Genomic DNA, 26,330 nt, shown 5'->3' with positions numbered 1-26,330 from the left:
CTGAGGCTTGTCCCCTTATCTGCTATTGGGGGTAGTGATAGCTACTTCATAGGGGTGTGCAGTTTAAATGGAAGTAAAAGAGCCGGCCTAGTCTAGGAAGTTGCCCTCGACAACTGGTCAATAACATGAACAATAATAATAGCAAACATATATTGATTTTTTATATGTTTTCATCTATTTTTAGAGAGAGAGGAAGGGAGAGGGGGACAGATAGAGAGAAACATAGACCAGTTGCCTCTCGCATGCACCCTGCCTGGATATGGAACCTACAACCCCGGCATGTGCCCTGGCCCGGGCATCAAGCCTGCAACCTTTTGGTGCAAGGTAGGAGGCTCAGTCAACTGAGCCACAGGGACCAGGGCAAACATGTGTTGATTTTTAAATCACGTGCGTGGCTCTGTGCTCACCTTTTAAAAATGGCAATTAGCTTTCAGGAGAGGCGGGAGATGCTGGCAGCGGTAACTCAGTGCCATTTGAGAGGAACAGCAGGACCAACGTGCTCGATGAATTTACTGCTAAAGAAAGCAAAGAATATTAATTACTATAGTAACAGGTACGAGCTTTAATTTTCTGTGGGGTCAGCAGAGCCTGTCCGTTGTTTAGGTAAGGAAGCCAGGCTCAGAGAGGAGAGCGGCTGGCCCGCAACCGCCAAGGCGCACAGCGCCCGAAGGGAGAAGCGGCGCCCAGGAGCCCACGGGGCAGTTGTGGTCACTGGGACCCTCGCACCCGCGCTCTCCCCAGGCCTCGGCCCAAGATGCGGGGCGGCCCGCGCCAGTGGTGCCAGGAGCAAGCCCGCGCTCTCCAGGGAGGCCCAGTCCTCGGGAGGGCCCGGGAGGCGGCGGGAGGCGCGGGCTCGGGGGCGCGGCTCTGCGCTGAGGGCGGGGGCCGGACGGCGAGAGGCCACCCACCCGCGCGCCCTAGGATCCCCCTCCTTCCACACACGCGGCGCCCCTTCTCCAGCGCTGCTGCCGAGCGTGGGCGCAGGGGAGGAGGGGGGCATCCCAGAGGGGATCCCTCCCCCTCCCCCAGCCTCCTGGCGCCCCCGCACCCACGTGAGCGCAGGGCCGGCGCGGATCCCACCCGCTGCACTGCGCGTCCCTGCTCCGCGCCCTCGCCTCCGCCGTGCGGTCTCCACGCCAGCACTGCGCCGTCCCCGGCGGGTCCCCGCTGCCCGAGCCGGGCGCTGTGCGGGGCTCCGGCTCCTGCATCGGACTCAGCGTTCAGGCCGAGGCGCAGGCAGCCGCCCCCACCGCTCCGGACGCTGGTGAGTGGGGGGCACGGCGCCCCGCGAGCGCAGGGGCCCTGAGGTTCAGGGCAGGCGGATCCCGGGCGGGTTTGGCCACCCTGGGGTCAGGCGGGTGGGGCGCCATCTCTGGCCGCTCTGGGTTTCAGCTCCTCCCTGCCCCTTAGAGTCCTGCAGCCGCTCGCCTACCGCTCGTTTCCTCTCCCAGGGTCCCCCTGCCAGTCTCCCTCATGCCCATCCCGGTCCGGTATCCGCGGCCTCCGCTCCTGGCAGGCTCCATCTCTGTGTCTGATGCCGTGGCCCTTGCCAGGGTTCCGTCCCCTGTCCGTCAGAGGGCTGGTTCCTCCAACTCCGACAGACCTGGCTGTGACCGAGACTTTGGTCACCGCGGCAGGGAGGCTGGTCCAAAGATGTGTGGGAGGTGGCGGTGATGTGTGTGTGTGTGTTTGGGACAGTTTATGACGGGGCTTGCCTTCCCAAAGACAGAGGTGTGTGGGGCTAAATAAATGTGGGAATGAATTTGAATGTTCGAAGTTTCTCCGTCTTGTGCCCCAAGTTGTGTGTGTGTGTGTGTGTGTGTAGGAATTGTTTGACTCTCACTACATGTCTGAAGTTTCACTTATACAGGGGAGCCGTGTAGGGCCACGAAGGTGTGTGCGGGGTTGTGTGTTGGAAGGTGTGCATGAATGTGGCAAGTGTATGTTGTGTGTTTATTACGGTTAGGGTTATACAATACCTACTGTATGACTGGCGCTGCACGAGCACAGTGCATTTCTGAAGGTGTGTCTGGGCTGTATGTCCAAACGGTTCCCTGTGTGTGATTGTGTGTCTGTGTGTCTGTGTGTGTGGCCGTGTATGTGGCAACTGCGCATAAGAGGTGTGTGAGGTTGTGTGTCAAGTGTGTGTGTGGTGTGATGTGTGTGATTTCCTTCCTCTTTCCCCTCGCCCTTCCAGCTAGGCTAGCGGAGTGTTGAGATAAAATGTATTGGGAAGCAGCCTTGCTTTGTCCACCATAATTTGTTTCCGCTTTAGAATGTGGCAGGCTTCCTTTTTCCCCTTGGCTCCGAGGGCTGCCAGCACATCTCAGCGGAGTCTGAAGGTTGGGGCAACCAGTTGGGAGACGGATCCCTGAATCTCTGAAGAGACTTGGGGGCACTGGAAGGGCCACTTACCAAGCAGAAAGCCTAAGAAACAGGGTCAAGAGAATGCCTAGGACCAGGAGAGGCTAGTGAAGAGAGAACTCAGAGTGAGGGGAGATGCCCCCGGGGTCAAAGAGAGGCTGAGAAAGGCCCAAGTGAAAGCCAAGATCCTGGGAGAACCATTTGAAGTCAAGTATTGTCTGACAAGTGATGCATACAGGACAGAAAAATTGATAGGTGTCTTCAAGGGACCCATGGGCAGCTTTGAGCTACCACTCAGTGACTGGAAACGTACATCCTGGAGGAGAGGGAGGAAATATGAGTTTCCTGTTTGTGTGTAGTCCCATGTCTGGGATTTTTCACAGCAATGTGAGAAGCAGCATTGATGGATCCATTTGGAGCAGGATCCCAACTGGGGTTTGGCATTGGGGACCTAGAGCTTAGTTAGACCTGGAGAATTGAGGTAGATGGCCCATCCCTCAGATATGGGGGGAGCAAAGGAGGGCAAGGAAAACAGTGACCTCAGAAAAGTAGCTGCTCAGCCAGTGGCAGGAAAATAACAAAAAGTCCAGGGACCTACTTGCTGGTGGAACTGAGACTTCCTACAGACTCCCAGTTTTGACCTGGATGAATTCAGGCAGTAGGGGTGGGTGAGGAGAGGTATCCAAAGCTGTGATCCCTCGAGACTAGCTGGGCCAGGCCAAGTTCTTACCAGTGCAGCAATCCCAGGCAAACCAAATATGCACAGAGTTCTGTACAGGATGCAAAATTTACTGCCTTGCTTTGGCTTGGAGAGTTTTACTAACAGTGAAGTGAATCTGGTATATCAATTAGGAGACAGCACACTCAAAAGGGGGGACTGAAAAGAGTTTAAGATAAAGACTATTTACAAAGGTATGAGCAGGGTTAAAGGAAACCAGCATGGCTGGTGTAGCACTCAGGGATCAGCATGAGTGGGGATTCACAGAGGGAGCAGGAGAGGGACACAAGGAGAGTGGAGGCTGTAACAGAGGATGGTCATTTTTTAAAATTGAAATATATTTCACACATAACATTGAGAAAATTTAAGGTATACGCAGCATATTGTTTTGATATATTTATATGTTGTAATAAATTGCCATTATAGTGAGAGTTAGAACCCATATGACATCAAGAGATCCAAGAACACCCAATGAGGAATGGACAGTCTCTTCAACAAATGGTGTTGGGAAAACAGGATACACACATGCAGAATAATGAAACTGGACCCCTATCTCACACCACTCACAAAAACAAACTCAAAATGGATCAAAGACTTAAACATAAGGCCTGATACCATAAAATTCTTAGGAGGAAACATTAGAAAGAAGATATTGGGCAATGATTTTTGGATATGACACTAAAAGCACAGGCAACAAAACCAAAAATCAACAAGTGGGACTACATCAAACTTAAAAGCTTCTGCACAGCAAAAGAGAGAATTAACAAGACAAAAAGGCAACTTACAGAATGGGAGAAAATTTTTGCAAATCATATATTGGAAAAGGGGTTCATATTCAAAATATATAAAGAACTCATACAACTCAATAACAAAAAAACCACCACCACCAAAACCCAAATCTGATTAAAAAATGGGCAGAGGAACTGTTTAGATATTTTTCCAAGGGAGACATCCAAATGGCCAACAGGCACAAAGGATTGTCTGATGGGATCTGTGGCCTTAGGCAGGGGAACACAGCTCCTGCCAAATAGAGGGGTGACAGGGGAGCTGGGAGAATCAGTGTTCCATCTCCTCCCATTTTCCACTCTCCTGTTGCCTTCCACTGGCCTGACCCAGAGAGGAGCCAGTGGGCAAGGAAGCCTCGGCAATGCCACCTCTAGTGGTCAGTGAGTGAATCTAGAGGAACAGCAGAATTCCCAGTACCCCTGGAATAGGGGAACTGCCACTTTTTTTTTGCTGTGAGATCGGGATAGGCAAGGCTGCTTATCTTTCAGGAATCGGAGGCCCATGCCCAGGATCCATGATTCTTTTAGGAACCCACAGAAATGTTTTCACTTCTTTTAAAGTCAGAAGAAAGAGTCCAGCCAGTGTGGCTTAGTGGTTGAGCATCGACCTATATGATCCAGGAGATCGAGGTTTGATTCCTGGTCAGGGCACATGCCCAGGTTGCAGGCTCGATCCCCAATAGGGGACATGTAGGCGGCAGTTGATCAATGACTCTCTCTTCATTGATGTTTCTCTCTCCCTTTCCCTTCCTTTCTCTGAAATCAATAAAGATATATTAAAAATCAAATCAAATCAGAAGAAAGAATTAAACTTCAAGTCAAAGAAAATGTTTTAATATAAAATATGAGGTGAAATTCACATAACAGAAAACCAACCTTTTCAAAGTGGCAGTGAGTGGCATTTAGTACAATGTTGTACAACCGTCACCTCTACCTAGTTCCAAGGTTAGATATTCACCGTTATACCAATGCGGTCATAAAATATAATTTTAATATTTTCTTAATGGAGGAAGGAGTCCACAGAGGTAAAAGTTCCTCAGGCCCGTGAAAGTCACAATTTCTAAGCTGCCCCATACATGTAAGGTGTGTAGTTGGTAACTGGAGAGGCAGGTGTTTATTTTTATAGGCATTTTATTTAATGTGTATTAAAACATAATTAGCTTTTCAAGTAAAGACCTACAGTAAAGACCGAATGTATCTAAAGTTTCCAGTTGAGATACATTTCTTGCTAATGTAAATAAGAATATATGGATATGGCCAAATTTAAAGAGGAGACACAAAAGTCTGAAGTTGGGGAAACAGTATGTGGTACCCCAGAGAGACTCTGAACATCACATTTCCCTTCAAAGAGGGGTCCCAGTGAGCCACTGGGGTCTAGGATTAGCACCATTTCCTTCCCAAGGACTCCCCCCTCTTCCTGTTGCTCACCCAGGCACTTAGGCAGAGCTGCTGCATTTATTGGGCACTCACTGCTTGCCAGGCTCTTGCTGTCATTGACTTTGCTGTTGAAAGCCCATTTGTGAGCATCTCCAGGCACCGAACCATATTAATTTGGGGAGGCTACCCGTTAGGTACCATGTCTAGGGCTCTGCATACAGTTGGCGCTTAGCAAAGCCTTGTTAGGCTGGTTTGTGAGGTGGGGCAGCGGCCAGTTGCTTGTGATGATCTTCTGGAATAAGGAGAGGGCTGGAGTCGGGCAATGGCAAAGAGCCTGTTACATTGTCTCCTTCCCTGCCGCTCCCCAGCCAAGCAGGGACGCAATTATGAGACCTTGACCCTTTTCTGCCAGGACGTGACCCTGGAACCCCAGGCAGTGTCCTCCGGCGTCGCAGTCCCCGCACACGCCAGCGACTGCCTTCGCCCCTCCCCTGCGTCCGGATTCTCACCAGCGTCCTCCACCCTGCAGCCCTTTCCCCTCTGCCCACATCTGTCCTCTGTCCTCTTCCTCCCCAGGCCCAGGGCCCTCGGTCCCCCGCAGATAGACGATGAGCAGCCACGGCAACAGCCTGTTTCTGCGGGAGAGCGGCCCGCGCCTGGTGCGGGTGGGCTGGCTGCAGCGGCTGCTGGAGGGCGCGCAGCAGAGGGCGCTGCGCACGCGCCTGCGCCTGCAGACGCTCACCCGCGAGCACGTGCTGCGCTTCCTGCGCCGCAACGCCTTCATCCTGCTCACCGTCAGCGCCGTGGTCATAGGTGAGCGGCGGGGGGCGGGACTTCGGGGAAGTACTGGCGCGCATGTCTCTTCATTCCACCCACTCATTCTCACCAGCGCACATCCATGGCTTGTCCTACCAGCACCCCCCCCCCCCCATGTAGAACACTCACACAGTGCACACGTGCAAAAACAGCTGTGTGTGCACGCAATGTCATATGTATATGTATGTGTACATACACACATGCTCACACTGTACAAATACCTTTTCTGCTTATGAACACACAAGCACGAACACATTATTTTTATGCATGCACAGAACTTACAGTTGCAAAGACGTAAATTCACACAGTTGTATACATACTGGAACTTACAAGCACATGCATTCCTCTGCACACACATTGGCACACTTATGAGCTTAAATGTTTGGAAACTATATACATATAAGTCACACCTCTATACACACATGGGAAAAACATATGCATGGGTCCACATATACAAGCACAGACACATGCACAAATGAATGTACGCTGTCACATGTGTGCATATGCGCAGACCTTTACACACAAATTTACATAGTATCAACATGGTAACACATAAATCCATACATTTCTACAAGGTGCACACACACAAACAGAATGCTTCTCTTTTTCTCTCATCTCCATCCACACACACCCTTCTTGGGATGGATGGCTCCTGCTTGGGGCTGAGTGACCCAAACGCCACTCCATGGACCTTTTTGGCCCTAGGGGTCAGCCTGGCCTTTGCCCTACGCCCATACCAGCTCACCTACCGCCAGATCAAGTACTTTTCTTTCCCTGGAGAGCTTCTCATGAGGATGTTGCAAATGCTGGTTCTGCCGCTCATCGTCTCCAGCCTGGTCACAGGTGAGAGAGCCCAGGCCAGTGTTGGCCTTCAAGATCCACCCTACAGCCCAACCTCAAACCTGGAGCTAAAGTGGTCCAAGCATGGGACCACTTCCCCACTTCAGGACCTCAAACATGGAGTGTGCACCTAGCCCAGAGTCCTTGGCCAAAGCCCAGATCCAGATCAAACCCAGGTTCCAGACCCCGTATGGCCTACACCACTTATCTCAGTAACTTTTCTATACTTTTCACTGGGGATAAGATGCCAGCCTGCCAGGAACTTAGGGTTAAGGTTAGGGCATCAGGCAGAGGTGAAAGGAAGGCTGTGGTGGGGCAGCCAGGCAAGGTAGCTGGGTTATGGTGTGGATGGTCAGGGAGTGTGATGTGAATCCAGGTGTTTGAGATAGAGGTGACAGGATGGTGGGTGAGGGTGGGATGGAAATACGGACGGATTATGCAGGGGTCAGCACACTTTTTCTGTAAAGGGCCAGATGGTAAATATTTCTACTTTAGAGACTGTATGGTCTCCTTTATGACTACTCAGTTTTGCCATTGTAGCACTAAAGCAGATGCAGATTAATATGTAAAACTTGACTTACAAAAACAGGCAGTGGGCCAGATTTGGTGCCTGGGTGGTTGATTGACAATCTCCAGATTTTGGGATAGGCATGAAGGTAAAGGCATGAAAGGAAATGCCTTCTTGGGTTGGGTTTCCTGGAAGCAGGGCCTGAGATGGGGATATTTACACAAGCAATTTATTCAGGACAGCTCTCAAAGAAACCCACAAGGAAGTGAGGGGAGAGCTTGGGGTGGGAAAGAAACTAAGCAGAGATGTAGGTTCAGAAGAAGACTGGCCTCTTGGCTTGATCCCACAGGGAGCTCTGGAACATGAGCCACACCACAGAATTGTTCCTCCCAACTCTGATCCCATTGGAGTAAAAGGAACTGGATTTTTGAATCCTTGTACCTGTCACTGACTATAGGTCTGCCATGGGGCTTTTCTGGGCCAGGAAGCTCCTGTTTTCCTCTGAGTGCAATTCTCAGAGTAAGGGGGCAGCATGAACTGTTAGCAGCCAACACACTCGGCAGCTGAAGGATAGGTGTATCAGCCTGGTAAAGGGTGTCTAGATAGGGCAACAAAAGCATCTGCTATGGATAGTGTACAGTGAGCTGGGTTGCAGAGAGGTGTTGCTATGGGTGGATAGTGGGGTGAAGAGTGGAACAAAAGTGAGGTTATAATGCACAACAGGGGTAAGTGGAGGACAGGATGGGGTTGAAAAGGTTAGCTTGGAGCAGAGGAAAGCATGGTGAAGTGGTGGCTGGGATAAAGGATGGGGAGGAAGATGTATATGGAAAACAGAATGGCGGTTGAAGAATGATGTTATGGGACATGGATGGTGGTGTGGTGCTGGGTGGGTATAGGAGGAAGGGATGCTTGGTGGAATGGTTGTTGAGCTGGTGGTGTGGGGAAAGAGGACTGGATGGATGGGAGGGTGGGTGGTGAGGTGTGGATGGAGATGCTTGGGTCTGTACCACTTGTCTTCCAGGTATGGCATCCCTGGATAACAAGGCGACAGGGCGCATGGGGATGCGGGCAGCTGTGTACTACATGGTGACTACAGTCATTGCGGTCTTCATCGGTATCCTCATGGTCACCATCATCCATCCTGGAAAGGGCTCCAAGGAGGGGCTGCATCGTGAGGGTCGGATTGAGACCATCCCCACGGCTGATGCCTTCATGGACCTGGTCAGGTGACGTCCTTTCTAATTTTGATGGGAATTCTGGCCCTATGTGCAACAACTTATACTCAAGGAGAGACAAGGGGGACAAGCTGACCCCGTCTGAAATGCAACACCCAAGTTGAGCCTAGTTTTATTGATGCTCATCTTCTGACTTGGAGCCTTGCACAAATCCTCTAAGAGCAGCTGACTCCTAGGGACAGGATATTTTGACCCTTAGCCTAGGGAAGCTGTATCCTGGGATAGGCTCAGGACAGATGGTGTTTGGTATTCCCAAGATCTGTTGGAGGGTGAAGGATTCTCTTAGAACAGCAAGATTTTGCCAGCCCAAATAAGGCTAGCCGTAGTTCTACCCACACCGCTGAGTTGGGGGGAGTTGGAGGAATGCAGGAGCTGTCTGGTTTATTATTTTTTTGAGGTGTCACTGGTGCATGTATATGAATTGAAGTCCCTGTGGTGGCAAAAGTTCCTACTATAGGGCTCAGACAGACCTGAGATGGATTTGAGGTCCATCTGCACCCCTTAATAGCTATGTGGCTTTGGGTAACTTACATAAATATTTTGTTCTTTATGTGTGTGTGTGTATAAAATGGGGATATCAAGAGCCCTTACTTTTAGGGTTATTATAGTGTTTAAATCAGAACATATAGGTAAGGTACTTAGCTTACTTACCCTGGACTAGAGTAAGTGTTCAAATGTTGGCTGCCATTATTACTGTTGCCCTTGCTATTATTATTACTATTATCCTAGACACCTTTCCAACATCTAATCTCTTCCCTTTATCTGATGTTTTCCTGCAGAAATATGTTTCCACCCAACCTTGTGGAGGCCTGCTTCAAACAGGTCAGGGGGAAGTACAGTTTGATCAAGGAGGCTTGGAGGGTGGTGGGAGCTTGCTGCTGAGTGAATGGGCCAGGGGTGAGGGGTGGGAAGATGTGCCTGAGAAAGCAATGGCCATTGGCATGATGTTCAAGGAAGAGTTAGAGAGATGGACATAGGCCAAGGGCTTCCTGGGGATGGTACTAGAAGAAGAACCAAGGCTTCTGACTAGATAGTTGAGGAGACAGGCCCCCAGATCTGAGCATTTCCCAGGGAGCTTGAGAAAAATGCAGACTCTATACCCATTCTTCCATGATCTGGTCATTCACTCATTCATTCGTCTCCTCAGTCACTCCTTCTATGCATTGGTCAAATTATTCATTCACTCATCAGATCTGCTGAATAAGACTCTCCAAGGTATGGGAACCAGGAATCGGTGTTTGAAAGACATTTTTCCAGGTGATTCTGATGCATCCACTGAATTGAGTTTGGCTCCAATCTCTCCATATTTCAGTTCAAGACACAGTACAGCACGAGGTTGGTAACCAGGACCGTTGTGAGGACAGAGAATGGATCTGAGCAGAGCGCCTCCATGCCTCCTCCATCTTCAATGGAGAATGGAACCAGCCTCCTGGAAAATGTCACACGAGCCTTGGGCACCCTGCAGGAGGTGCTGACCTTCGAGGAGATTGTGCCTGTGCCTGGCTCAGCCAATGGCATCAATGCCCTGGGCCTTGTGGTCTTCTCTGTGGCCTTTGGGTTGGTCATTGGCGGCATGAAACACAAGGGCCGAGTCCTGCGGGACTTCTTCGACAGCCTCAATGAGGCTATTATGAGGCTGGTGGGCATCATTATCTGGTGAGTGCTGGACTGTGATAGGGTGAGTGGTGATGGTACAGGGAAGGATGGAGCCAGGGCTGGGAAGTCAGGCTATGGGGCAGCTGCTGATGGAGTCATGGGGACCATTTGACCAAAGTCATTTATATATGCATTGATTCATTCAGTCATTCATTTACTCATTCACTCACTTATTTACTCACTTGATCATTCATTTATTCACTCATTCACTTCCTTGTTCATCTATTCATTCACTCGTTTAGTAATTATACTCATTTTTCCATGCACAGTTCATTCACTCCCTTGTTTGTCTGCACTCATTCAGTATTCTATGGATTGGCCAAATCATCCATTCACTCAGTAATTCATTTATACTCATCCTTTCATGCATTGTTTCATTCACTTATTCATTCTTCTATGCATTAGTTAATTCACTCATTCATATATTTGTCCACACATAATTCATTCATGAATTCATTCATGAGTTAAACCATAGATTAATTAATTTATTTACTTATTCAATCATTTATTCATTTGGACTCATCCTTTGACCCACTTGCTCATTTCTGCAATTATTCACTCTCTCAGGTATTTCCTGCATTCATTCATTCATTTGCTTAACACACTCATTTGTTCATTCACCCTCGTTCATGTCTCGTTTATTCATTTTTTTACTCATTTATCCACTCACTAATTGTTCCTTAATTGATGCATGCACTCATTTATTCTTCAAGCTCCTTCACGCCTTCACCAATTTCTTCACTTATTTAACAGACATTTTCCCAGGTTGTCTTTGTTTTGAATTCTGGAATACAAAGATGCATTAGTTCCTGCCCTCAAGGAGCTTACAAAGTCTTGGGAGAGACAAACACATACTAGATCAATATAATACAAGGTGGAAGGATCTATAGTAAAGGTACATTAAAAAGTGTGAACATGGAGAAGGGAGCTAGTGGAGGGATATGCACTGAACTCCGCCTGGGAAGGTGAGGATGGAGTAATGAATAAGGTCACCTCTTAGCTGGGCCTTGAGAGGTGAGTAGGACACCAACAGGACAGAAAGAGGGGAGAGGCACTTCAAGCAGAGGGAAGAGCCCATGCAAAGCTGAAAGAACCTGAGTTGTTTAGAGCACAGCGAGGAGTTCAGGAAGGCAGGAGCGCATGGAAACTTGGGAATGGTGGTGGAAGATGTTAACAAGACTCTGGTTCCAAATTGAGAAAGATTTTGTATATTATCCCAAATAACTTGAAAGTTGTGTAGGGGGCTAGAGGCCAATATATGAACTTGGAAAAGCAGCTGAGGGGAAAGGGAGGGGGAGCTTATCAAGGATAAGCAAGAAGATTGACAAGGCTATGGAAGGCTCAACTGAATTGAGGACCATGAGTTTATAGTGGTGTCATTGGCAAGGTTGGAAATATCCGTATGTGCCAGGTGGCCGAGTATAAGAGGAGAGAAGTGACATGCAATTGATTCAGAGCTGAGGAATTTTGCAGAGGATGAGCTGGAAGGATGGAGGTGAGAGAGTTGGGAAAGGGGGTTACAGGGTAATCATAGAGGTAGGTGTAAACTTGGAGATAAATCAACAACCACTGACCAGGGCTAACCCTGAGCCCAGCTTGAGTTTGTCTGGAGAAGACCCTGAATCCTCAATCCCACAGACTTAGCTTGAGTTTCATCATTTCTGACCCAAGTTATTGAACCAACTTCCTCAGAGGTCATCACCTCCTCCAATACATCCATCATGACAATGACCAAGCATAGATGGGTGAATGATGACATCACTGGCAGAAACTCACAAGACTAAGCAATGGGCTAGTTTGTGGGGAGAACAGGTGAGCCATTGAAGAGCTCACTTCTGTCTCCTCTACTCTCCTTGTCACTCAGTGTTCCAGCCACACTGGTCTTTCTGCTCCTCCATTACTCCCAGCTCATGATCATTTCAGTGTCTTTGCACTGTGCCCGCAATGCCTACCCCTCAGAGATACATGGTTCCTTCTCATCATTCAGGCCTCAGCTTAAATGTCACCTCTTCAGAGAAGCCCTTTCTGACCACTCACATTTAAGCAGCCTCAATCAATGACTATCTTTTGCAGTTATCACCACCTGAAGCTTTTAATTACATGTTTCTATGTGTGCCACATAATTTCCTCATTTGAATGCAAGCACCATGAGGGCAGGGATATGTGACTGCGATATAGTAGGTGCTCAATAGATATTTGTGGAGTGAATGAATAAATAGATGATTTGATAAGATAGGTTGTTTGTTGTGGGAAATCCAGGTGAAATAGCTCAGGGCTGGTGAATGAGTGAGAATATGAGCTTATAGGAAAGAGAACAGAGGCATGAAAGTGACAGATGTAGAACAGTTGGTGGCAGTGAATAAAGGAAGTTAGAGGGCCAGAGCTAGTGATTATCTGGGCAATGTCCAGGGAAAGAATCCTGAAGACAGTAATTTGGGGCGGGGGGGCGGGGGGAGGGCTTGAGTGGGGGTGTGCATGAAGGAGAGACCTTATAAGATTGCATGCTCTGGAGGTGTAGGAACTTTTCTGCTGTCTGGGGTTGACCTGTGGGAGAGCAGGAGGAGGAGGTGGGATGTGTTTGTGGGTCCTAGCCCCCTTTATTAACGTGTGGGGAAGGCGGGGTGGAGTTGAGTGCTGAATGATGGGCATTGCCTGGCCCTAGGGTCTCACATGGGCAAAGCCTTGGGGGTGCCAGCTCTGGGCTTTAGAGGAAGTCATGAGGGAGCCCTGACAGGTGTCTGATTTGGCCCAGGTACGCACCTGTGGGCATCCTGTTCCTGATTGCTGGGAAGATCCTAGAGATGGAAGACATGGCCGTTCTGGGGGGTCAGCTGGGCATGTACACCCTGACTGTAATTGTGGGCTTGTTTCTCCATGCTGGTGGTGTCCTGCCTCTCATCTACTTCCTCATCACCCACCGGAATCCCTTCCCCTTCATCGGGGGCATGCTGCAGGCCCTTATCACTGCCATGGGCACGTCTTCCAGGTATGACCGTGTCTCCCACCAGTGGCACCCTTCCTAGGTTGTCTTTCACGGGCTCTTGTAGGATACTGCCCTCCTCCTGCTACAGAACCTCTTCTGGGTTGTTCAGTAATGTCAGGGGTTACTGAAGGTGGCCTACCTGGGCACTGACCTTTGCCCTGGGCTGACTCTCCTGACCCCCGTTTCTCCTTTCCTGTGTCTGTTTCATGTGGGGGAGAACCAGCTGCCATTTTTGAGGTTAGGATGAGGGTTCCTACATGCCCCATGTTCTCAGTCATTTTCTGGCTCAGAGGGTCTCATTGTCTTTGAGATGGTGTCCGGAAGCTCTCTTGGCCTTCTCCTTTGGGGGGTTTTCAGGCAGTTAATAAAGAGCTCCCCTTCCCCCCATCCTAATTTAAAACAATTTGAGAATATCACAAACACCAGCCAGATGGAAGAAAAATACCGTGGTTTTTTATTGCCCATAACACTGATTGAATACTGTGCCTTCTGATCTGTGGCCAAGTAGGATTGATGCCATTGTATCCCAGAATTAAACTCACCTGGTCACCACAGGGTTGGACACCCAAAGGCCCTCTCTGTGTTCAGGTTTCTGACCACATAACATAAAGCTGACCAGACAGAGCACATGTTTTGTGGGCAGGCTGACCCCAAATGAGATGCTCACTTTTTAAAATATATATATATCTTTATTGATTTCAGAGAGAGGAAGGGAGAAAGAGAGAGTTGAAACATCAACGATGAGAGAGTCATTGATCGGCTGCTTCCCGCACGCCCCCTACTGGGGATCGAGCTCACAGCCTGGGCATGTGCCCTGACCGGGAATCAAACCCTGATCTCCTGGATCCTAGGTTGATGCTCAACTGCTGAGCCACGCCCCGCCGGGCGAGATGCCCACTTTTTTGACAAAACTCACCCATCAGTTAAGTCACTATTCTTCTCTAGGGAGTGGAAGGGAGAGAGGCTGAGAGGATTAGTGTAGCCAAGGTCACTCCCTGACCAAACATGGGGAGTGGGCATAGTGCTCCTCTGAAATACCCCTCTCAGCCCGAGAGGAAGGAAGTCAGAAGATCTTTAGTCTTCCCTTTCTGGGGGTGGATAGACTGAACTAGCGGCATGAACTAGTATAGTAATTAGCCTTAAGCTATTGGCTTTAAGTGGGACAAGGGACTTTCAGCCTGGAGGACACCATTGCTGTGTGCTCCCTGTGTCTTGAGGAGTCCCTCTTCCCCATGCAGCTATCAGCCTCTGAAATGTTAGATACCTGCCACCCGCCCCTGTCTCTGGCTTCCACCTGGCCTTCCAATGTTCTCAAGGGGAACCTTCCTTTGGCCTATTGCTGCTCCAGCCCCGCACCACCGTCCCCTGCTCTCAGCCCCTGGGGCTCTCTCCCCCAGCTCTGCGACACTGCCCATTACCTTCCGCTGCCTGGAGGAGGGCCTGGGTGTGGACCGCCGCATCACCAGGTTCGTGCTGCCTGTGGGGGCCACTGTCAACATGGATGGCACTGCCCTCTACGAGGCCCTGGCAGCCATCTTCATTGCCCAAGTCAACAACTACGAGCTCAACCTGGGCCAGATCACAACTATCAGGTGAGATGGTCTTGGTGGGACCTGCCAGCAGGTGAGACCTAAGAAGTCATTAGCTTGGCTTAATGGAGGAGGCAGCCTCAGCTCAAGGTCAAGGGAGGCCTTGGATGTTAGAGGGCAGATGTGGGCAGAGGCCAGTCACCCATTCCAGATGAGGTTCAAGGTAAGACTTTGCAACCTGAGGCTGTCAGGAGCTGGCAGGGTGTTCCAGTCAGATCTCCTCTCACATGCTATTGTGAGAGATTCCTTTGTCTAGTATTTTCCAAAGTATGGCTGGTGCATCCTAATAACCTGAGGTTCTTGTTATAAATGCGGATTCCTGGGCCCCATCACCTAGGGGTTCTAACTTAGTCATTATGAAAATAACGTGGGCAGTTGTTTAAGAGTCTCTTGCCCAAGGGAAGGGTCTGAGTCAACAGACCCTGACTTCTTCTGTCCCACACTCAGCAGCCCTGTGCTGCCTTTATGTGCGCAGGAAGTACCTGAAGCCCAGGGGGCAGGGGTTGTCTATTTCCTGTGGCCCCTGGAACAGGTCTCATAAGCATTCAATATTAGGGAATAGCCTCTTGTTCAGTCAGCCAGCAAATATTTATTGTAGTAGTACTGCCTGGGTTCCAGGAGCTGGGAATATGGCTGTGAGTGACACATTCATGATTCTGCACTGGGTCTTCTGAAACCAGATGGCATAGATGACTCAGGGTCCTGGGCAGGATTTTCATCATAGTTTGGGCTCTGGGAGTAAGGACTCTGCATGGACTTCCAGCAAAAGCTGGCTGGAATGTACTGGACACAACCCTGCAAGGCTCTCCTCTTATTCAGGGATTTTTTTTTGGAAGATGAAGACACTCAGTGTGACTCCTGTGCTAACAGAGCCCAAGGGCCAGTTTCTTGGCTGGTTGGGAATTCCTTCTTTGGACCTGATCTGAGTTTAACCCAGAGAAGTTTGAGTTGGCTTCTTGGATACAGCTGGAATTAGCTCATCCCCTTGAAGTGTGTTATGTGCCTCCTAAGGGTACCCACATGCCAGGGCTGGTGTTTAGGGGAGATAGTCTCTCTTACTTAGAATAATGGTAATAATGGCCCTTCTTGAAGCCCCATCATAAAGCACTGTGCTCTTTTACTACTCACAATAACCCATAAGGTAGGTATATGTCTCCCATTCTACAGATGAGGAAACAGAGGCTCTGAGTTTATGTAAAATGTCATATGGCTAATGAATGGTTCATAGTCCATTCTCTGTCCACCAACCCAAGTGCTCAGTCACTGTTCTGATAGAGGCATCATCTTGGCTAAGTGTCCTAAGTGGCTCCATGTTCATAATTCTAAAATTTGGGAAGGGTCTTCAGAGGCCACCAGGAAGAGGGGTGTTAACCTCAGGGCACTAATGCCTCCTGGCAAGCTCAGTGGCTTTAGAATTCTTAGCGCACCGTAGCAGCCAATCAGAGTTGATGCAGGAGCTAAAATCTAGCTTTCTCTTGGTCCAGTCGGACCTGCTCCTGAGACTGGACCACTATCTCTTTTATTTTCCATGGGTTTTGCCTTTTAGTTTTTCAAAACCATACATCATTTTTTTATTTGCTCAGCATCGTAGACAATTTATTCTTTTGGTTCTAAACTTGGTCTTCTGGAGTTCCATTCCTGGCAGCTGGACCTGGCTGTGCCAACCTTCCTATTTCCAGTATATGTGCCTACAAGGAACTCAGTCTCCTGGGTCACAGCTGCTGCCTGGGGTGATTCTTCTGCCCTCTTCCAGCCCACAGGCCAGTTTAGTTAAATACCTACTCTTGCATCTACAATGTGAGTTGTCTAAATGTTCAAAAGTCCACCATAGATGGACTTCCAACCGGATCCTGGCAAAGGATGAGAAGACATCTCTGTACTGGCTCTCAATGAAAGTCACATTGGATTTGCCTTTTATTTGGGGGATTTTAATTTAAGATGCCCTGGGGAACTTGCTCCTTCCCTTCTGTGTACCCTTTCTCACTCTCTTTCTCATCTCTCCCTTTCCTTCTCCTGCCTCCCTGTGTTCTTTCTCCCCTTGCAGTATCACAGCGACAGCAGCCAGCGTTGGGGCTGCTGGCATTCCCCAGGCAGGTCTGGTCACCATGGTCATTGTGCTCACATCGGTCGGCCTGCCCACTGAAGACATCACACTAATCATAGCTGTGGACTGGTTCCTGTGAGTGTCCTTCAGACCCTGCTGCTATCTCTCCTCAAGCCCCTGCTTTCCCTCAAGACCCCCCAACCTATGGGCCCTCATTCCAGCAAGGACACAGAGTTTTAGAATTTTAGAGTGAAAGGGGGCCTTGGAGAATACACCAAACCATGGCCTGTGGATCCCAAATTCCATAGAATTAACCTCAGGAAGTAGGGCAGAAAAGAGACAAGTGGTAGAAGATTTACCCATCAACCAGAAAGGCCCCTTTTTACCTCTTTTATGTAGAAGTCACAAAAGGTGATCCATGGGACAGAGCCAGATTGCAAATATATTTTTTAAAAATATCAACTTTAAAAACAGAAGATTTACATAAAATAAGCCTAGACTTCCTCATTCTGTATGTTGTTCATCTCACAATCCTAATTCTCTATAATGGATGTGTACATCCTTAAAAAATTTGTGTTGCTAAGATCAAATGTGAGCATATCAGAGCTGGTCTGTTCTATATCTGTTAGGAGGGGAAACTGAGGACAGCGAGGGGAGGGGACCTGCTTGGTCAGGGATTGGACTGGAATGTGAACCCTCAGTTCTCAGGCACAGGGAACCCCCTCTGCTGCATCTTCTCCCCTGTGGTGCTCTTCAAGTCTTGCTTAGTAGAGGTTAACGGTTAGTTTTCTGTCCTCTCCCTTCTGCAGTGATCGACTTCGCACAATGACCAACGTGCTGGGGGACTCCATTGGAGCAGCTGTCATTGAGCATTTGTCTCAGCGGGAGCTGGAGCTGCAGGAAGCCGAGCTCACCCTCCCCAGCCTGGGGAAGCCCTACAAGTCACTCATGCCACAAGAGAAGGGGGCATCCAGGGGGCGGGGTGGCAATGAGAGTGCCATGTGAGGGGTGTCTTGGGAAAGACCCACTGCCCGAATGACTGTGTACTGAACTCATATTCTGTCCGATGTGTTTGGGGGAAACTGAGATAAAGGAGCAGGGATGAAAGGATGTCCACTGTCTTCATTTCTCTCTGAGCCTATACTGAGAACTTGAGGGAGGGTGGTGGATAAGGCGGGGTGGAAATGTTTTCCCTGGGGTTGTGGGTATGGGAAGCGTCAAGTTCAACAAAGTGAGGGTCATCTCATGTTCCGTATTTTCTTAAGGAGCAGCATAATTGAAGGAGGTAAAGGAAAACCACTATTTCTCATACTAAAACAACACCTATGGCCTCTGTGTTGGGAGGTCCTGAAGCCCACCTTCAGGTTCCATGATTGGTTAAAAGGACTTACAAAACTCAGAAAAGCTGTGATGCTCACATTTATGGTTTATTCCAGGGAAAGGACACCGATTAAAATCAGCAAAGGCAAGAAGCACATAGGGCAGGCTCCAGGGGACATCAGGTGTGAGCTTCCAGTTGTCCCTTCTTAGTGGAATTGCATGGCTGGTACTTTCTCTCCCACTAATGACATGTGACAACACATAAAATCCTGCCAGCTAGGGATCTCACCTGACCCCTGGTGTCCGGGTTTTCTTGGGAGTTTGTTGTGTAGGCGTGGGGTGCCTGTTCACCCTAATTACTCATTCCCAGCGGCCAAACCAACACAGCATTCCCCGGGGCCTGGTGAACAAAAACAGGAATTCACAGTAAATTACTGTCGGCATAGACGACCCCGCATGGCTCAAGACCCCAAGTACACAAAGATGCTTTTATCAAGCAAGATATCCCAAGGGCCCAAAGGTCAGGAACAAATGAAGAAGGTCGAGTCCTTTCTTTGGGATGTGCAGGCTTTGAGCACCCCTAGCCCTCTGACTTAACCTTTTACTTCGTACGCTCCACAGTTGGGAATAGAGGAATCAGCTGCTAATGGGGATGAGCAGCTGGAACTTGTAGCCCAGACTCTTGATTCCTGAGGCCAGTTGGCCCAGACACCCCACCAGCATGCCAGCCTCGGGTTCTGTGTCTCCTTACTACACGAGGGTAGACATTGGCCTCTTAGCATTATTTTCCTGCAGTCTAGTGAGCCAGGTGGAACATTAAATGGGACCTTAATAAAGGCCTGGGGAAAACGCAAATGAAGTAAACAGAGAATGACGTTTCTAGCTAGCAGGTAACTCAACTCCATGACCCCTTTGTCTGGGAAACATGATTTTTTTTTTCTAAGTTAAATTAACCTTCACTTGAGCACCTACCCCTCCCAAAGACTAGGGAAATTCAAGCACAGGTATGTTGGGATGCTCCCCACTCAAATCTTTAGGATCCTAAGAGAACCATTGGTCATAAACAATTGAGAGACTTGGAAGAGAGCTCCAGAATTCTTTAATCTATTTGTGGTTACCATGGAGACATTTATGGTCAGAGACTAGAAATAATTCATGCAAAGGCAAGAGCCTCCTCTGCTTATTGTTAACAAAAGTCCCCAATGGGAGGTGTGGGAAAAGGAGACACTTTAGTCAGATGAACAGTTTGCAAACTGGGGAAATGCAGCCTCTGGTAGAAATCGAAAGTGTGTCTCCTGAGATAAAGGGAGTCTCTGCCTTTTACATAGAAAGTCCCTGCCCTGGTTTCTGATTGGTCGATTTTTATGTGAATGAGGGATCCAAATGTGCACAGTCTGATTGGTCCAAATAGCACTATCCTGATTGGTCAGCATCACGTTCTGATTGATCATCATGGAGCTGCTCTGATTGGTCAGTATAAATGCAAATGAGGATATAACTGTGCAGGTGCAAGATGGGGCAGGTCTCCGTCCACTGGTGAGAAGATGATACCAGAAACTCCCTTATAAGTGTTGACCAAGATGGCAGGAACACAGTGCAGAAGGCTGGCAGCTCAGTCTGTGGCTTCTCCCTGAAATGCAGAGGGCACCAAGGCCTCTGTCAGTAATGGCTGCTAGACTCTGGTTATGAATTTGTGCCCAGTTAACCACAAGGAGTCCTTCTTGGCAGATATATTCCTTCTTGAGGTTTACATTATAAAACATCCTACTCCACATTTGACCATGGGGAACTTTGCCTGGGATCCCAGGCTCAAACCAGAAATTCAGCCTCTGGCCTAACCCCACTCCATGGTTAGTGGTCTGTGTCCCCAGTGTGCTCCTTGTAGGAGAAGAGTCTATTACTCTGCTAGCGCTGTATGACAAAGTACCACAGACTGGGTGGCTTAAACAATAGAAATTAATTTTCTTATAGTTTTAGAGGCCAGAAGTCTGAGATCAAGTTGTCAGCAGGGCTGGTTTCTTCTGAGGCTTCTCTCCTTAGCTGGTAGATGGTTCTCTTCTCTCTGTGTCTTTATATGGTCAAAGGACTTTTATATATTGATTTCGTATTCTGCAACTTTACTGAATTTCACATAATCTCAGAAATCACCTCTGTAAAGGAGTTTGCGGGGCAACACTTCCAAAATAGGTACACATCCCATCACTTCTGAGGATATATTTTTAAAGCATGAGACATTTTTTTGAGAGCTCTATTTTGCCTTATTGGTTAGTTGACATTAATTCCAATTCAACCCTAATAACACTGACAAACTCTTATCAAAAGCAATGTCAGAGGAAAAAGGTTTATCATTGCTTCCTTTAAACTTTCAAGGAAAATCATCTTAAGAGCTGACAAAATTTACAAAACGTAATTTTACATTTTACTTTGGAAAATCTAGATGTTAGGCAACAAAGAGACATTTGGGCACGTGATACATGTAATGAAATGAGGCTTTCTTAATGAGCTGCCTGGGAACCAAGGGAACCTGGACATCATATCTGGAGGTTAATGAAACTGCCCTAGGAGTGAGCCTGGCTCGGCAGGCAGGCCCCTGGGAACAAGCCAAGCTCTGTCTCCACTTCCATAATTCTGAACCCCTTGACCAAGGCAGGCCACAGAGTCTCCATGTAGGAGATACACTATGAGACTTAGTTTTTGTTTTTTTTAAAATCCAAACCATTACTGAAGATAACTAAGGAAACACTAGGCTTTATTCATATGAAGTTAAAATGACCGGTTGTAAAGCGAAAAAGAGAGCCCAAGATATAACCTGAAGAAAAATGGTGAGCAAACAGGGAAGACCCAAGGAAAGTTTTGCTTCAAAACATATAAAATTAAGAAAATGAAACATATTGGACAAAGGAAGCAGGATTTCTGGTCCTCAGTACTGTGTGCCCGGCTACTCAGGAGAGTCCTGTAACAGCTCTTCTCCTGAGAGTCTCCACCCTCATGAGGAGTCCTCCTAGGGCCCTCTTCATGTCCCTGTTCCGCAGACTATAGATGAAGGGATTCAGCATGGGGGTGACCATGGTGTACATCACTGAGGCCACCAGACTTGTCCTAGAGGATGAAGTGACTGCAGAACTGAAGTAGACCCCCAGGCCTGTGCCATAGAACAAGGAGACCACCGACAGGTGAGACCCACAGGTGGAGAAGGCTTTGAACTTTCCCCCAGCTGAGGAAACCCTCAGGACAGAGGAGAAAATCTGAGCATAGGAAAAGAGGATCCCAGAGAGAGGGACAACAGCTAGGATGATAGTCACAAAATACACCACCATGTTATTGACGAGGGCGTCAGAACAGGTGAGTTTCAGGACTTCAGGAAGATCACAAAAAAAGTGTGGGATTTCAATGTCTGTGAAGGACAGCCTCAAGACAGTCAAGGTTTCAAGCAGGGAGCCAATGACACTGATGCACCAAGAGCCCAGGGCCAGCAGTGCACAGAACCGAGGGTTCATGATGACTGTGTAGTGCAGGGGGTGACAGATGGCCACCAAGCGGTCGTAGGCCATCATGGTCAAGAGTAAATTGTCCAAGCATCCAAACATAATGAAAAAAAAAATCTGGCTGATGCAGCCTTCATAGGTGATGGCTTTGCTCTGTGCCTGGATGTTCACCAGCATCTTCGGGACGGTGGTGGAGGTGAAGCAGATGTCCACCAAGGACAGGTTGGACAGGAAGAAGTACATGGGAGTGTGGAGGCGGGAGTCTGAGCTGATGGCCAAGATGATGAGTAGGTTCCCGGTAAATGTGACCAGGTACATGGAGAGGAACAGCCCAAAGAGGAGGGGCTGCAGGTCCGGCTTCCCTGGGAATCCCATGAGGAGAAAGTTTCTGACTCTTGTTTGGTTTCTTCTTTCCATGGAGCTGCTGGGTTTGCCCAGAAGGAGGGAAAAAAGCAACACAAATGTCACTTCAAATAAGAAACCCTTTGAATGATAGAAATATCCTTAATCCAAACCCAAGGAAATTAGTCATTCATTTTAGGTAATGGTTGGCTGTCTTTGCTGACACACTGTGGTTACAGTTGTTAACTGGGAAAATGGCCTGTCTCTAGGTTCAGTGGTTCTTAAATTGTGGTCCCTGACCAGTATCACTTGGTAACCTGTTGGGGTGCACAGTTTTGGGCCTGCTTGACCTATTGAATCAGGTACTCTGGGCATGGAGCCAGTGTCTGTGCTTTCACATGCCCTCTCAGGAACTTTGATGCTCAAAGTTGAGAACTATTTCTTGAGCAGTGGTTGCCCGCATCCCTAAGCAGCCATCCCTTTCCCAGCATCCTTGATGGTTGCTCTTGCATTTTTTTCTCAGTACCTGTGGGAAAGGGGATTTTCTTAACCTTAGGGAGACTTTCCAATAAATGAAAGCTTCCTTTATTTTGCGGCAGTTTCTGTATATAGATCTTTTGGACCTTGGGCTCTCCTTCTGCTAACAAAAATAATAACCAATGTTATTATTAATAATTGTCTATATTTCATTTATATTACTGATGTTCCTAAATAAAATTCTAAAAAACTGAATTTCTAAATATAATGTCTTAATGTTTCCAAATATTGAGTTTGTCTTTTCACATGAAAAGTTTGCACTTTTCATCTTTTCTGTTTAGCTTTATTGACGTATAATAGATCTACAAAAAATGACACCTATTTAATGTATATATCTTGATTAGTTTTTTAAAAATATATCTTTATTGATTTCAGAGAGAGGAAAGGAGAGGGAGAGAGAGATAGAAACATCAATGATGAGAGAGTCATTGATCAAGCCCACAATCGGGCATGTGCCCTGACCGGGAATCAAACCCAGATCGCCTGGATCCTAGGTCGATGCTCAACAGCTGAGCCATGCCCGGCCAGGCTATCTTGATTAGTTTAAACATATGCATACACCCATGATACCATCACCACAATCAAGGTAATAAACATAACCATCACCTTAAAAATTTTCATGTATTCTTGTGTGTGTGTGTGTGTGTGTGTGTGTGTGTGTAAGAACACTTATGATCTATCCTCTTGACATTTTAAAGTGCACAATACCACACTATGTTGCACAGCAGATCTCTAGAACTTTTTCATCTTGCATAACGGAAGTTTTATGCCCATTGAACAACAATCCACCCCCACCCCCTGCCGCTGCTTCTATGAGTTTAACTATTTTAGAGTCCTCACATTTGTGGAATAATGCAGTATGGATCCTTTGAGGTCTGGCTTATTTCACTTAGCGTGGTGTCCCCCAGGTTCATCCAGGGTTAGCAAATGGCAAAATTTCTACATAGTACTTTCATGCATTTTAGGTTTAATGTAATTAAGAATAATGCTCCTCTACATTATATCTCTGATATTATTATGTCAGGAAAGCTTTTGATTTTCTGCGTTTATAAGGTGTCAAGTTCATTTTCTGGATTTTCTTATTCAAGATTAAAAAAATTTTTTAAATTTTCAGTTAAGTTTATATTCAATATTATTTTGTATTAGTTTCAGGTGTACAGCATAGTGGTTAGACAACCATATACTTTACAAAGCATTCTCCCCAGATACTTTCAATTCCCACCTGGCACCATATATAGTTATTACAATATCACTGACTATAATTTCCATGCTGCACTTTAAAGATTTTCTCTAATATTTACCTACTTTCTCCAAATAATATTAATTTGCAACACTGATTTATCTTTAGATCTTATTGCATTGGTATGAAATCTGAGAACACTTCGAATATATGGTAAGAGTTGGAATTCTTATTCTTTCTTTCATGGGGATAATTCTAGAGTTTTGTGATTTAATATCATGTTCACCATAATTTAGGATATATAATTTTTAAAAATCAACTCAACTTGCAATTTCTTTGGCTTTATGAATTGGTATTTTTATTTCTATGGGGTAAATTCCCAAAGGTGAATTTGATCAAAGGGTTTATCTATCTTTTATTTTAGTAGATGCTGTTAGATTGCCTTCCAAAGGAGCTTAGCATTTCACATTTCTTTCATCAATGATGGAAAATAGCTGTATGATTCTGAACAGACTCACTTATGCTGCGACTAACAGTCCGAAATTTCAGGGGCTAACACAATAAACGTTTGTTTTTCATTCATGCAAAATCCGATGTAAGCACAAGCAATTCTCCAAGCCAATTGTCCTTTCTGAAGTAACTCAGGCTTCTTTGAATTCTAGGGTGTCATCTCAACAATCATCTGGAAGCCTCAATCGTGTGAAGTCTCATCCACAAGCATAAGGGCAGGTGAAAAGGGGAGACAGGCTAACTGCAATGACAATTAAGAGCTTTAACACAGAAGTCACACATATTCTTATTGTCCACTAATTAGCCAGAACTAGTGACACTGTCACATCTAACTGCAAAGGGGGGAAGGAGAGCAATCCTGTGTGTCCAGCATTAACTTGCAATTTTTATCCCTAGATACCTTAAAGGGGCTTTTAAGGGTATAAATAAATGTTTAGAGATTAACTACTTAGAAAAAATAATTTTAAATCCTATCTTTGTATTCTAAAACAAATTTCAAATGTTAAGTGTGGAGCAAGAGACTATATAAACTATTAGAAGAACATATAGATAAATATATAGGTAATATAAATTTACACATGAATATATATAATCTTTGAAAGTAGAAATTCTCTGAATAAAAACACTTTGGTAGAAATAAAAGGCAAAAAGATCAATAATTGGACCATAAGTTGAAAAATTCTGAATGAGAAAATGTACCTTGCAGAAAATTAGAATGCAAACAAACAAAAAAACAAATTAAGAAAAACAAAAACACAACTATTTGGTTGATAAACTTAATATTTTTATAAAGTCTTAATCATAAGTTATAAAAAGATTAATGCATTAACTAGGAAAGAGGCATAAGATATTAATGATTCATAACATGAAACATAAGAAGACTAATTAAATATTTGAGACAATTTTTACTCCTACTCTAAATTTATGAAGGTGAAATTAAAGTAGATACCTTTTTCACTGAGGGAATTAAGAAGCCCTTTAACAAAAAGAAAAATGCAAAATCCATCATGTGGAAAGGGAAATAACACTTAGGACACTGCTATAAAAGGGTACTTGGTCTGCTATCCTGTACTGGAGAAATTAAAACAGCATACAGATCTTTTATATTTAAACACATGTTTGTATAACATCAAGAAAAAAATATCTACAACAGGATATACCAAAATGTGGACAGGGATAATCTCTGAGTGGTAACATGAATCTTGATTTTTAGATTTATTTTTTTCTATTATTTCATTCAAAAGTACAAATGAACATACATGCAGTCCAGCCTCAAGAAAAAAAAACAACACTTAAAAATGTGAAGATGTTAATAAAACTTCCATAAAACAAACCTAGGTAAAGCAAAAAATTAAGTTAAAGACAGAGTTAATGAATTAAAAAGAAGGGAAAATTTTAGAACTGAAAAATAAATTTTACAGTGAATTCTTTGGCAAAAGCAAACGAATTGACAAAATTAGACAGAAGTCTAATAAAAAAGACAAACAGAGAGAAAGAACAGAAATGCATAAAACTAGGAATGAGAAAAATTAACAGAGAGGTAAGGAAGTGCTTAAATGTGTTGGATAATATTACTTATAACTCCATGTTAAAAATTTGAAAATCTCTAAGAAATGAGTTTATTTTTTGGAAAATACGAGTATCCAAAGTTGATTCAGGATAAAGGATAACAGATCAATAATTAAGGAAGGAATTAAATAAACATTAAAACTCACCACCTTACCACCAAAAATGCCCTGGTGGGAGCTCCTGGCAGGAACAATGGAAGAATTCACCTTTAAGTTTTAAAGAAGAAAGCCTACCATCCTTAATGTCATTTATTAACTCTTGGGAAGTTCCAACCAATGCAATGCAAGGAGAAAAAGATATAAGAGATCTAAGTATTGAAAAGGCAACTCTTCATTTGAAGATGAGTTGGCTGTAGATAATGAATTGGCAGCTGAAAACCCCTTTTAATTGTGTATAATTTTAGTAAGGCAGTTAACACAAAACAAATATGTAAACCTGTAGCCATTTTATTTTTATTTTTATTTTTATATTT

The 26,330-nt window shown here is 46.2% G+C and overlaps 3 protein-coding genes across 5 annotated transcripts in view; 1 reads left to right on the top strand and 2 right to left on the bottom strand.

Moving 5' to 3' along the window:
- Positions 1–26,330, bottom strand: part of LOC308556324 (olfactory receptor 1f45-like) — a gene marked incomplete at both ends in the record, with an annotated part of 504,663 nt that overhangs the window by 456,819 nt on the left and 21,514 nt on the right.
- Positions 877–18,024, top strand: SLC1A6 (solute carrier family 1 member 6). 3 transcript variants are annotated; one of them, XM_081136789.1, is made up of 10 exons: positions 877–1,264; positions 5,821–6,057; positions 6,766–6,903; positions 8,430–8,634; positions 9,423–9,465; positions 9,956–10,299; positions 13,052–13,285; positions 14,680–14,874; positions 16,916–17,050; positions 17,725–18,024. In XM_081136789.1, exons 2-10 carry the CDS (start codon positions 5,853–5,855, stop codon positions 17,918–17,920), a joined length of 1,695 nt encoding a protein of 564 aa, XP_080992915.1. In that variant the 5' UTR covers positions 877–1,264; positions 5,821–5,852; the 3' UTR covers positions 17,921–18,024. The 3 variants fall into 3 exon arrangements, with proteins under 3 accessions (XP_080992915.1, XP_080992917.1, XP_080992916.1); XM_081136791.1 differs by having other exon boundaries at positions 965–1,264; positions 9,956–9,978; XM_081136790.1 differs by having other exon boundaries at positions 965–1,264; positions 14,631–14,874.
- LOC308555611 (olfactory receptor 7C2-like) lies at positions 21,178–22,137 on the bottom strand (the record flags this gene model as incomplete). The annotated part of the gene is made up of 1 exon (XM_081134010.1): positions 21,178–22,137. The coding sequence occupies one exon, from the start codon at positions 22,135–22,137 to the stop codon at positions 21,178–21,180; it is 960 nt and encodes a 319-aa protein (XP_080990136.1).

Source organism: Miniopterus schreibersii, assembly GCF_964146895.1.
Source record: "Miniopterus schreibersii genome assembly, chromosome: 4".
Taxonomy (NCBI): Eukaryota; Metazoa; Chordata; class Mammalia; order Chiroptera; family Miniopteridae; genus Miniopterus; species Miniopterus schreibersii.
Note: the sequence above shows the minus strand (reverse complement) of the source record. Positions and strands in the feature narration are given on the sequence as shown.